Genomic DNA, 12,872 nt, shown 5'->3' with positions numbered 1-12,872 from the left:
TTTCGATCATTTACGCAAAGGTCCTTATCAATCCGAAGTGAGAAATTCACTTTCACCAGCATGTGGGGAGAAGATTCTAAAGTTTGGACCGAACACATAACTAACTGTTGCCGACACTAACTGGCAAAAGGAGCAGATGCCCGTTCTATGCAAGGGCCTTTTGTTCGTATGAAGGAAGGACATGGGCTGAGCTAAGGCAGCCTTAGAGTTCTGGAATGGCGAAAATCCTTTCCACCATTTTGATTTTTCTCCCTGCAATCTTAGCTTTGTGTCATGCCTGCCGGACATACCCCTGGACCAGGAACAACTTCTCCATACAAGATGAGTTACGCCCATAGAACCAGTAGACCTTTTTACTCAAAATGGAGGTTGTTCGATACATTGCCCGGAAAACGACGTCTGCATTTTTCACGTCGTTAATTTTCACGTGACTTAGGTCCGTCACGTGTATCACGGCAGTGCATACATAAGCAGCGTGGAAACTCCATTCGCTGCTTCTGATCAAGTCAATTTTGGCGTTTGTAGCTGAACTCCGGACCTGCTTTCTCGCATTCCTTTCAGCAAAATTCTTTGGCCTAATTTGAGCTTGTTTTCCTCCACACGCTAATTCCTGGGTTGCGTGTATCCTGTTCGCGTGTCAAATCTCCATGCGGACGCTGTCTGCAAGCGCAGCTGTCCTGAGCTGCATGAATCCAGCTCGCGTGCCAAATCTCCACGCGGGCGCTGTCTGCAAGCGCGGCTGTCCTGAGCTGCGTGAATCCAGTTCGCGTGCCAAATCTCCACGCAGGCGCTCTCTGCAAGCGTGGCTGTCCTGAGCTGCGTGAATCCTGTTCGCGTGCCAAATCTCCACGCGGACGCTGTCTGCAAGCGCGGCTGTCCTGAGCTGCGTGAATCCAGTTCGCGTGCCAAATCTCCACGCGGACGCTGTCTGCAAGCGCGGCTGTCCTGAGCTGCGTGAATCCAGTTCGCGTGCCAAATCTCCACGCGGACGCTGTCTGCTAGCGCGGCTGTCCAGGGCTGCGTGAATCCTGTTCGCGTGTCTAATTCTTCACGCGGAAACACTGTCTACAGGCGCAGCTGGCTTGGCTGCGTGTATGCTGTCGCGTGCAATCCTGCACGTGTTTTTCTGAACTACTTTGAACTTTTGGTACCTGTGACAGTCAACAGGTGAGATTCTTATTTTGTTCTTTGTGGGAAAGGAAGTATTTCATGAACTATTGGAAGGTGAATGTGCACAGTACATTGGACGCTACCCTGTGGTGCACCAACCCGGTATCTAGCGAGAGCCTCGTGCCGTTCGGGATAAGTCTCCCTTACTAATCTTCCCTTCCTTTGTCGTTTGTTCAACTCTTGGGACTCTTCAAGATATTGTCCTGGAATTCTCCAGTTTAGCCTTAAGGTCAGTGTCTGAATTAATCCCAATTCTGTGTTTCTTAGTATTTAATTTGGGACAGTGTCTTATGATACTTATCTATTTTAGGCATACTTCCTGTACAATTCCCTTGCCCTTTCCAGTGATCCATCTCTCTGCCTGTTTTATTCAGTCAGAGAGTTGTATCATTTGGAAGGTCTAATTTGACCTGCCTTCAATCAAGTCGTGTGAAGATAGGATCCGGAAAAGCCCTACCAAATTGTATCCTTTTTTGGTTACTGTATCCTTTTCAGTTGATACTTTGGTGATTTATGACAGAATCAGAAGCCATGGAGGGTACGGATCCTATAACTGTTTTGACTCAGTTAATTTCTGACTTGAGAAATTAAATGATTACGGCACAGGATATGCTACGGCATCGAATGGATGTTATGCAAGATGCCATGCAAGTCACTCCTCAGGGAGTACAGATTCCAGCAGCCATTACATCTGGATCTCGGACTACGACACCATCATTATCACAGGAAACTCTTAAAGTGGTTATGCCCACACAGTTTCCCTTGGCTCCTCCGGAAAGGTTCACAGGTGATCCTAAAACCTATAGAACCTTTGTTAATCAGTGCCGACTTCATTTCCTTTGTCGGCCTAATTAATTTCCTGATCTTACTACTAAAGCAGCATTCGTGCCTTCTCATTTGGGGGGTACAGCTGCTGCTTGGGCAAATCCTTTATTGGAGTCAAATAGCCCCTTGTTGTACGATTGCGATGATCTTCTGGCGGCTATGAACAAAGTCTTTGATATGCGCTATGCTACTCAAGCCACAGATCTGGAGTTGTTGAATTTACAACAAGGTAATCAACCTCTGTTGGCTTACATTGCGCGATTTAACCAATTAACGGCTGAAACCCGATGGCCGGAAGACAAGAAGACGGCTGTTTTCTACAAGGGTCTTTCAGAAGAACTCAAGGACGCTTTGTCCACGGTTCCAGTGGTTCCTACAGGTTTTTCAGAATTTCTTGATTTAATTTTACAAATTGACGCCCGAAGAAATGCCCGCAAAGGAGAGAAAAAACCTTTTCTTCCGGCACCAGTTCGTTCCGATACACCGGCACATTCTTCGAATGATCCTGAACCAATGCAAATTGGCGCAGTGAGAGGCCGGTTGTCTAAAGCCGAAAGAGAACCGAAAGAGAAATAACTTATGTATGTATTGCGGTTCCTCCGAGCATTTATTGGCGGCATATCCTAAAAGACCAAATAAGCCTTCGGGAAACGCCAAAACTCGACAGTAGCAGGAGTCCCTGTGTCGAGTGTTACATCGGACTCCATTACATTTCCAGCTCATGCACCGATAGCTGTTGAGATGATGTTACGTTTCAATGATCAAGACTTGGCTTCCAAGGCTTTGGTTGACTCGGGAGCCACTAATAATTACATTGATATCACATACGCCAAGAAATGTTCTATACCCCTTATAGACAAGAACAAACCTGAAACTGTTAATACAGTGGATGGATCAATCTTGATTTCCGGTATGGTAACTCAGGAGACTGTACCTATTCAGATGACTTTATCAAATGGTCATTCGGAGGAAATTGTCTTCGATGTCATTGCGGCTCCTCAATACCAAATAATACTAGGACTTAATTGGTTGACTCTTCATAATCCCGCCATAGACTGGGTTACGGGATTGATCCAATATCCTTCAGTTTTTTGTAACGAACATTGCTTTACCAGCCAGGTGGTATCAAATAAATCACATATGTTGGCCTCTATTGAGGGAATCTCTGCTATCAATGTGGTAAATCAAAAAGGTACGCATATACCAAGTGAATATGCAGATTTTGCCGATGTGTTTGACAAAGGTCAGGCAGAACAGCTTCCTCCACATAGGCAATATGATTGTCCAATTGAATTGATTCCTGGAGCTAAAATTCCTACTGGTCGAGTTTATTCTTTGACTCTCAAAGAAGATGCGGTCTTGAAAGAATATATCGATAAAGCTCTGGATATGGGATTCATAAGGCCATCTCAATCGCCGGCTGCTTCTCCTTTATTCTTTGTTCCAAAGAAGGAAGGAGACCTAAGGCCTTGCATTGATTACAGGGCTATTAATGACATCACCATAAAGAATCAGTATCCTTTACCATTGATTAATGTCCTGTTAGACCAATTAGGAACTTCCAAGTACTTCTCTAAATTGGATTTGCGCGGCGCATACAATCTGGTTCGCATTCGTGAAGGAGACGAATGGAAGACCGCTTTTAAGACGCGGTACGGCCTTTACGAATATTTAGTGATGCCTTTTGGTCTCTGTAACGCTCCAGCCACATTTCAGTTCTTCATGAACGATATCTTCAAAGATATGATGGATCAATTCGTGGTGATTTACTTGGATGACATTTTGATATATTCATCATCCTTTCCAGAACATGTTAAACACGTCTCAGCTGTCTTCCAAAGACTTAGAGAGAATAAACTTTTTGTTAAAGTCGAGAAATGAAGAAGTGGAATTTCTGGGTTATGACATTACCAATCATGGTGTTCGAATGAGTCTTTCTAAAGTGAAAGCTATATTGAATTGGCCTATCCCATACAATGTCAAGTCACTACAGTCATTTCTAGGATTTGCGAATTTCTATCGCAGATTTATTCGTTCTTTCTCCGAAACAGTGGCCCCATTGACAGCTTTAACTAGCTCTAAAATTCCATTCTGTTGGAACCAAAATGCCCAAGCTTCTTTTGAGAAGTTAAAAGAAGCATTTACAACTGCACCTGTACTTCGGCATCCTGATCCGGATGGTCAGTTTATCGTTGAAGCAGACGCATCCAGTGTAGCTACAGGAGCAGTACTCTCGTGGGTTTGTGCAGAAACTAAGGAGGAGCATCCAGTTGCTTTCTTTTCACGTAAACTTACCCCTTATGAACAGAACTAAACTGTCACTGAGCGTGAATTACTTGCAATCAAAGATGCTTTCCGAGAGTGGAGACATCATCTTCTTGGGGCCAAACATCAGGTGATGGTGTATTCCGATCATAGAAACCTTCAGTCATTTAAAACTATGAAATGTCTCACAGCTAGACAGGCCAGATGGCATGTTTTCTTTGCTCAATACGATTTTCAAATTACTTATCGCCCTCCAGACAACATGTCAAATCTGATGCTTTGTCTCGCATCGGTGAAGAGGTGAAAGAAGAATCATCGGTACAAAATAAGCTGTTGGCAGATCACGTGATATGTAGTTGTTCTGCACAACCTTCTCTAAAAAACGAATTACAGGAGTGGGTGAAACTAAATCCACAATTGATCCAAGAATTGAACATTGATTTATACAATGGTTTGCCTTTTAAAAAAGGAGTACTTTATCTACCAACTGATACCATTCAGAAAAAAGCCCTCAGTTGGGGTCATGATTCTTTGATTGCCGCCCATCCTGGACAGAAGAAGACTCTAGAGTTATTGAAAAGATGGTGTTGGTGGCCGTCTATAACACAAGATGTTATAAATTATGTTTCAACATTTTCAGTATGCAGTCAATGCAAGACTACTCCTGGCAAACCAGTGGGTTTACTCCAGTCTCTACCAGTTCCCAAAAAACCATGGGACATGATATCGATGGATTTTGTGGTTGAACTTCCAAGAAATAAAGACTACGATACCATATGGGTGGTGGTGGACTACTTTACAAAATTGGCGCTTTTCATTCCCTGTATTGGTGTACCAACAGCTGCTGGTCTGGCTGATCTATTCATCCGGCATATATTCCGGTTTTTTGGTCTACCTTCAGTGATCATCACTGACAGGGGATCACAATTTGCGTCACGTTTTTGGAAGGCACTAAATTCGGCCTTATTAATTGATGGCAGGTTGTCTAGTGCTTATCACCCTCAAACGTATGGACAGACAGAGAGTCAATAGCACTATGGAACAATATCTGCGATGTTTGTGCTTGCAGTTTCAGTCAGATTGGCTCAATGTTTTGCCGGCAGCAGAGTTCGCCTATAACAATTCCTATCATAGTGCTATAGGTACTTCACCTTTCTATGCTTTGTATGGGCAACACCCACATTCCATTCCTTTTGACTCGTTTGTCTTTGGATACTCCTGCAGCAGGACATACTTTTAGGGATCTTAAAAGTCTACAGAAAAAAGTTGAGCAGCAATTGGAACTAGCTAAAAAACGAGACAAGTACTATGCCGACGCTCATAGAATTCCTGCACCTGTCTACAAAGCAGGAATGAAGGTAGGCTGTCCACAAAAAACTTGAGAATACCCGGCAAAAGGAAATTGTTGCCTAAATACATTGGGCCATATGAAGTTCTCCAAGTTATAAATCCGGCTGCTGTCCGTCTGGCTTTGCCACAACGGTGGCGAGTGCATCCCGTTTTCCACGTATCGCTCATCAAACCGTGTTCGGATGCTACTAGATTACCTGTACGGCCTGTTGCTATTTCAGTGAAAGGGTCTGACGAATATGAAGTGCATGACATTCTGGACATGAGGTTGCGGTCTGGAAAACCATTTTATCTGGTAGATTGGAAAGGTTATGGTCCCGAGGATAGATCCTGGGAACCTCTGTCGAACATTCATGCTCCTGCTTTATTAAGGCGATTCCACTCGAAAAGGGGAGAAGCTGCTCCTTTGGGGGGTGGCACTGTCATGCCTGCCGGACATACCCCTGGACCAGGAACAACTTCTCCATACAAGATGAGTTACGCCCATAGAACCAGTAGACCTTTTTACTCAAAATGGTGTTCGATACATTGCCCGGAAAACGACGTCTGCATTTTTCACGTCGTTAATTTTCACGTGACTTAGGTCCGTCACGTGTATCACGGCAGTGCGTACATAAGCAGCGTGGAAACTCCATTCGCTGCTTCTGATTAAGTCAATTTTGGCGTTTGTAGCTGAACTCCGGACCTGCGTTCTCGCATTCCTTTCAGCAAAATTCTTTGGCCTAATTTGAGCTTGTTTTCCTCCACACGCTAATTCCTGGGTTGCGTGTATCCTGTTCGCGTGTCAAATCTCCACGCGGACGCTGTCTGCAAGCGCGGCTGTCCTGAGCTGCGTGAATCCAGCTCGCGTGCCAAATCTCCACGCGGGCGCTGTCTGCAAGCACGGCTGTCCTGAGCTGCGTGAATCCTGTTCGCGTGCCAAATCTCCACGCGGACGCTGTCTGCAAGCGCGGCTGTCCTGAGCTGCGTGAATCCAGTTCGCGTGCCAAATCTCCACGCGGACGCTGTCTGCAAGCGCGGCTGTCCTGAGCTGCGTGAATCCAGTTCGCGTGCCAAATCTCCACGCGGATGCTGTCTGCTAGCGCGGCTGTCCAGGGCTGCGTGAATCCTGTTCGCGTGTCTAATTCTTCACGCGGAAACGCTGTCTACAGGCGCGGCTGGCTTGGCTGCGTGTATGTTGTCGTGCGCAATCCTGCACGTGTTTTTCTGAACTACTTCGAACTTTTGGTACCTGTGACAGTCAACAGGTGAGATTCTTATTTTGTTCTTTGTGGGAAAGGAAGTATTTCATGAACTATTGGAAGGTGAATGTGCACAGTACATTGGACGCTACCCTGTGGTGCACCAACCCGGTATCTAGCGAGAGCCTCGTGCCATTCGGGATAAGTCTCCCTTACTAATCTTCCCATCCTTTGTCGTTTGTTCAACTCTTGGGACTCTTCAAGATATTGTCCTGGAATTCTTCAGTTTAGTCTTAAGGTCAGTGTCTGAATTAATCCCAATTCTGTGTTTCTTAGTATTTAATTTGGGACAGTGTCTTATGATACTTATCTATTTTAGGCATACTTCCTGTACAATTCCCACGCCCTTTCCAGTGATCCATCTCTCTGCCTGTTTTATTCAGTCAGAGAGTTGTATCATTTGGAAGGTCTAATTTGACCTGCCTTCAATCAAGTCGTGTGAAGATAGGATCCGGAAAAGCCCTACCAAATTGTATCCTTTTTTGGTTACTGTATCCTTTTCAGTTGATACTTTGGTGATTTATGACACTTTGCCCCTACAGGGACCTCACTGGGCGCAATGGACTCTGGGAATTGCAGCAGAAGACGACAGTGGACACTTCTCCAGAAAGAGATTTTCGCTGGATATTAGCAGGAGGCAGGGAACCCACTAATCCTGCATTAGGGTTAAATTATAAATAGAGGGGGAACCCACCATTCTATTGATTACCTGTTGGAACTGTTGGCAGTTCAGAACCCCTTCCCTAAGGGTGAAAACAGTGGAACTAATTAGGGAGAAAGGCACCTTTCATAATATCCCTGGGGTACATACGGCTCATCTGCCAGATGTAGTAGAGGTAGTGTGCATGGAGGTTTGCCAGGATACTTTAGCCTGGGATAGACATGCAGCAGAGTGTTCTAGCCCTGCAGGCTTCTGTTGAGCAGATCCCAGCTTGCTGAACTCCAGAGGCATTACCTGTTGCTCAACTATTCAACTAAATACAGTCTGCGGCCAACACCACAACTCCAGGAGCAAACCTTCCTTTTCACCTACCATCAAGCGGATCTATGTCATTATTGCGACGGTCGAAAATTGTGACTTTTTTTTAACCCTTTACACCACATATATATGCGGGGCAGACCCCCGCAACCCCGCCTTTTAATATTATACACTAACCCCCCCATTAATATTATACACTAACCCCCCCACATATATATATATGTGGTGTAAGAGTGGGTTAAAACAAAAAGAAAAAGTAGTCATTTTCAGCTGTCGCAATTCCCAGGTCGACATTTTTGTACGATTCCCCATCAAGCCACTGTCAGGACTGCCAAGATATGATATATTATATTTTTTTTATATCACGCTCATGCACAACTCATACACACACATCGCCGACTTGAAGATGCCACCATCTCAGGCTAAAAAGTAACCCTGTCCGTTGATACATGTGGCAGTGTTCAAATCATCAAAATTCAGCTTAAATCTATAGGAGTCTCCTGGACTACCTACCCAATGCTGCTAAGTTTTGTAACAAAGACTAAGGTTGAGACTTGTGAACCAGGTGCCTCTTCTTAGGCATTCTAGGTGCTCTGCCAAACCCCCCGCACCATTTTCCCTATATCACTGTTATTGAAAATCAAGATGTCAAAAAAGAAAAGACTTCCTGTTCACTGTGCCTTCATTGTCAACACCTTGCCAATTAGGGCTCTGCGGCATCTTCACAGAGCCGGCGTTAATTCGCTGCCCACTGAGATGGAGATCTTCTGCTTCACTGCTCTGGCAATGTGGATATATGTTGCAGAGACTGGCAATTACGATGCACAAGGAGGGTAGTTCCAAGAGCTTGGGGCCCTGGGCTGAGTGAAGCTGGATTGTGACACTTGCTATTGACATTGAATTTAAAGATTCGTACTTCGTCATTCCCCTGCGAAGATTAGGTTGACTCCCCCAGTTGATGGCAAGGAGTTGGAAGAGGAAGTCTGCAAAAGATTTGTTTCCAGCCAAAAAAACAAGACTATAATTCTGACAGAAGTAGTACAGCACAATCAGCTAACTTCAAGTTCATCAAAATATAGATCCTTGGAATGTTTAGATAAGAACTGTTCAGGGAACGAGAACTAAATATTAAAAATAAATAATTTCTTAAAACCAGAACACATTTTGCCTTTTAGATATAATGGGCTTTCAGTGCATAATTTAAGTATCGATATAATACTGATCTGCAAACCAATCATCTGCCTGATAAACATTAAGTTGGAATTGTAAACAACATACCCTGATTTTTGGCACAACTCTCCGAAGTGTCTCCGCAGGGTTCTGTTTAATCAGGACTGGAAGATTTGCAACCACACTTGTTCCTTGGATATCTTGACCAGAACTATAAAATATATTTAAATAGGTGTTCAGTATTAAGATATAAACAAATAGCAAATGTACAAAAAAATTGCTTCGTTTTGGCACCTTCATGAATGCATATAGAAAAAGGTTACTCACCATAGTGACAACACTTTCCTAATCCAGAGTCCCCTTTCCTCCATACTTATGACCCTGCCGAGCTGCCCCAACGGTCCTAACGAGTGGCTGTGCCGGCCGCGGAGTGGGCCGGTATCGCCCATACTGTGTTGTGAGGGGTTGATTGCAGAGGCTCACAGCAGATGACACTTGTGGTCTGAGCGTGGACCACAGCGATACTACCTGGAGGCAGGTCCAAATTCCTGCACGCTTGCAAGTTGCTACAGGAGTATCCCCCTCGGGATGGGTGCAGATGTTTTCTTGCCCTGAAGTCGGTGGGTGCCCTCCGTGACTAGAGGGTGTCACAGCGCAAGGGGTTTCCTGCTGAGTGGATGCGGCTAATGCATTAACAATCCAGGCCTTGACTTGGAGCCCTGATTCCAGCCCCCAGAGCCATCATGCTGGCGGCGTGGTGACCACAAACTCGTGCTACACTCTGAGACAGCTGCTCCCTGGCACTGGACCCTGTGCCTACTGCAATCTTTTGGAAATCTTCACACAGGCGGGCTACGCTTGTCTCCGGGAGTCCGCCCGGAAGACCAGACACAGACACGGAGGTGTGCTGAGACTGTCTCCAGATGTGGAGGCCCTGGCCCAAGTCTTTGAAGGTGGGTGATCGTGCAAGGGGGCGACACTAGCATTTGCCCTTTGGGAGACAGCTGGTGTCTACGACAGGGTCTAAGACTGGCCCCGTGCTGTGTCTACTGTACTGATCCCACTCCCCTGACGTGACCCAGACCTGCAGTGAAACATCCTCGAGAGCCCAGAGATACTCTGCATGCACTCACGGGGCCGCGGCCTGTGTGCCGCCAACTTGGAGGCTTGCCCTCCCAAACACTGCCACCAAGTAGAAAGTTTATACTGAGCGGGGCCCTACACAGAGCTGCTCCGCAGAGCCCTGAGATTCTGCACACGCATTTGTTGGGCTGTGGTCATCAAACTGTTAGCTCGGAGGCTTGCCCTTCCACACACAGAACCAAATAAATACGGTACACTAAGCAGGGCCCTGCGCAAACCTCTTATGAGGTGGTTTGGGTGACGGGGTGCACCCTGTTAACCGACTGTCTCCTTTTACCCTCTGGGCCTGCTACTGTCCAGCAGCCAGACCCTTACTATGACCCACCCTTGGCATATGTGGCTGATGACGATAGGCTGACACAGTGGCCTGCGGCAGCCCGGTGCATGTCATCACTGGATGCTGGGGAGGCTGTGTGCGGTTGCCCCTGGCTCATGAGTCACCCTCAAGTAGCATTTGACCTGATGCGCACCAACCGTGAATCCCAGACATAACACCAATTTGTGCTCCTTTGCTGTTGTGCCAACTGGGTGCTCTGAACGACATCTGAGCTGGCTGACATCTAGGATCCGGGCACTACTCGTCCATCTTCCGGACGGCAATACTGGATGCCTGCTGTTCCCTGTGCTTGCTGTGCTGCTCTGCTGACGCATTAAGGCTGGCCTCTTACTGATACTTACCGTCTGGCTTTCCGTTGTGGGGTGGGAAGTCAGTTCACCTTGTGGGGAAGCTGTATAACACCATAAAGAGCTCCAGGCTTAAGGCGAGATCACATCTATGGGCAACATGACAAAGGGTGCTGGATCCAAAAAGAAGGGCACAATGAACACGTACACTAGTACCCCCGCTAAGAGCCTGGACCCCATTGTGACGACACCTGATGTGGAGGGCCCCTCTGCATCCCAAACCACCAGGGACGACCATCTCCTCACTGCTATGCAAAATGACTTCCTGGCTGTAAATTTAAAGCTAGATGATATTGTCTCAACTATTTGTTCTTTGAAATCCAAGCTAGAAAAGGAAGGGGCCCGCATCACGGAAGTGGAGGCAAGAGTAAGCAGGACAGAGGACAAAACATTGAAACATGACCGCGACATTGCACTCCTGCAGCAAGAATTCAGCAGAGTTTGCAACAAATGTGAGGACCTAGAATCGAGGTCTCGGAGGAACAACATCTGCATTGTTGGGATACCGGAGGCCTCCTGCAAGGGCCCAATGGAACAATTTGTGGAAAGTTTGCTGAAATCTCTGTTTGATTCCACAAGATTCTCTCAACACTTCCAGGTTGAAAGAGCGCACCGTGTCCTAGCTTCTTTTCCCCCCCCTTCACACTACGCTGGCCAAATTATTGAACTATCGCGATAGAGACCTGATCCTATGCATGGTGAGAGAGAAGGGGACTTTACGATTTGAATCTGCAGACATCCACATATACCCGGATTTTACCACGAAAGTGCTAAATAAACGCAAATCATTTGATTCAGTCAAGAAACCGACATGCATCCGTCAAGTTCAACATGCTTTGATATACCCAGCGAAACTAAAACAGCGGAAGGGTGCATTTCTTTGAGGACCCAGACGGAGCTATGGCATATATTGAATACAAAAATCACTATCCCATTGTCAGGGAGAGACCGGGCTAGTGGCTGCAGAACTCCAGAGACAATGGACCAGACAACATTGAGAACGACTGACACCCCTGTGGGGCTGGTCCCAATTCTGAAATATGACTGGGCACGGGCAACTCCTACCGCAGGGCTGGTGGTACACTGTTGGCCGTCCAACTAGCCTTGCTGACTGCACACAGTGCACCCCATGAGAGTTCTACAATGTCACAATGCATATTGGGTTCCATCGTCCAGTTGGGGGGGATGATGTGGGTGGGTGGGGGTGAAAAGTTTGGAACCTGTTTTTGAATGTTTGTATTTGTACACTTTTGGTTCTGCATGTTTAATCCGAAAAGCAGTGCAAACTCCCAGAAGGATAGCTCAGGGGCAACATGCTCGCCTTGGATGCAAGACAACACGGAGCACCACAGGTTCAATCCCCCGGTCCGCGCTTAGAAACTTCTGGGTATTAAGCATGTAAATAACCTATCATATCATAAACTACTCCTTGATCACGGAATACAGTCATACTCTAGGTATTGCCCGACAGTTGCCGGGTCAGACATTTGATCGTTGCAGATATGCTGGGCACTAACATCACGCTTATGTCATGGAACATTTGTGGTCTCAATCACCCTTTAAGGGCACGCAAGGTTGCTACCTACATAAACAGGCTGGCCCCAAGAATGGTGATTCTGCAGCAGACGCACACCCAGGGGACCACTAACGACTCATTCGCTAAAGCAAGCGGCCCACAATGCGGCTCCCAGTCCTGAGGAGTGCCAACACTGATCCATCGATCTGTACCGTTTCAGGAGACCAAACAGTGTATAGACACACAGGGTAGGTATGTCATCCTCTGGGGTGCCTTGGCAGGTGTAACCACAACTCTGGTGAACACCTATGGTCCTAACAACAACGACCCGCAGTTCTACGGCCAGATCTAGATATCCTGCTCGAAAACCCGCACTCATCCATACTATGGGTTGCGGACTTCAACCTGATCCTGGACTGTGTCATGGACAGATCCAGATACACACAAAGGGATATGTCCGCCGCGGCACGGATGCTGTCAAATGTGGCGGAGCATTTGGGTTTAACTGGCGCATAGCGGACTCGCAACC

The 12,872-nt window shown here is 46.5% G+C and overlaps 1 protein-coding gene across 3 annotated transcripts in view; it reads right to left on the bottom strand.

Annotated features, from left to right (window-relative positions):
* PPP4R4 (protein phosphatase 4 regulatory subunit 4) overlaps positions 1 to 12,872 on the bottom strand; it is a 1,234,696-nt gene that overhangs the window by 879,620 nt on the left and 342,204 nt on the right. For all 3 annotated transcript variants that reach the window (XM_069637985.1, XM_069637983.1, XM_069637984.1), the window contains exon 3: positions 9,109 to 9,211. In XM_069637985.1, the coding sequence (XP_069494086.1) occupies positions 9,109 to 9,211 (103 nt within the window). The remainder of the gene's footprint in view (positions 1 to 9,108; positions 9,212 to 12,872) is intronic.

This window comes from Ambystoma mexicanum, chromosome 14 (assembly GCF_040938575.1).
Source record: "Ambystoma mexicanum isolate Mex_15411 chromosome 14, UKY_AmexF1_1, whole genome shotgun sequence".
Lineage (NCBI taxonomy): Eukaryota > Metazoa > Chordata > Amphibia > Caudata > Ambystomatidae > Ambystoma > Ambystoma mexicanum.
The sequence above is the reverse complement of the archived record's forward strand: the minus strand, read 5'-3'. Positions and strand labels throughout refer to the sequence as shown.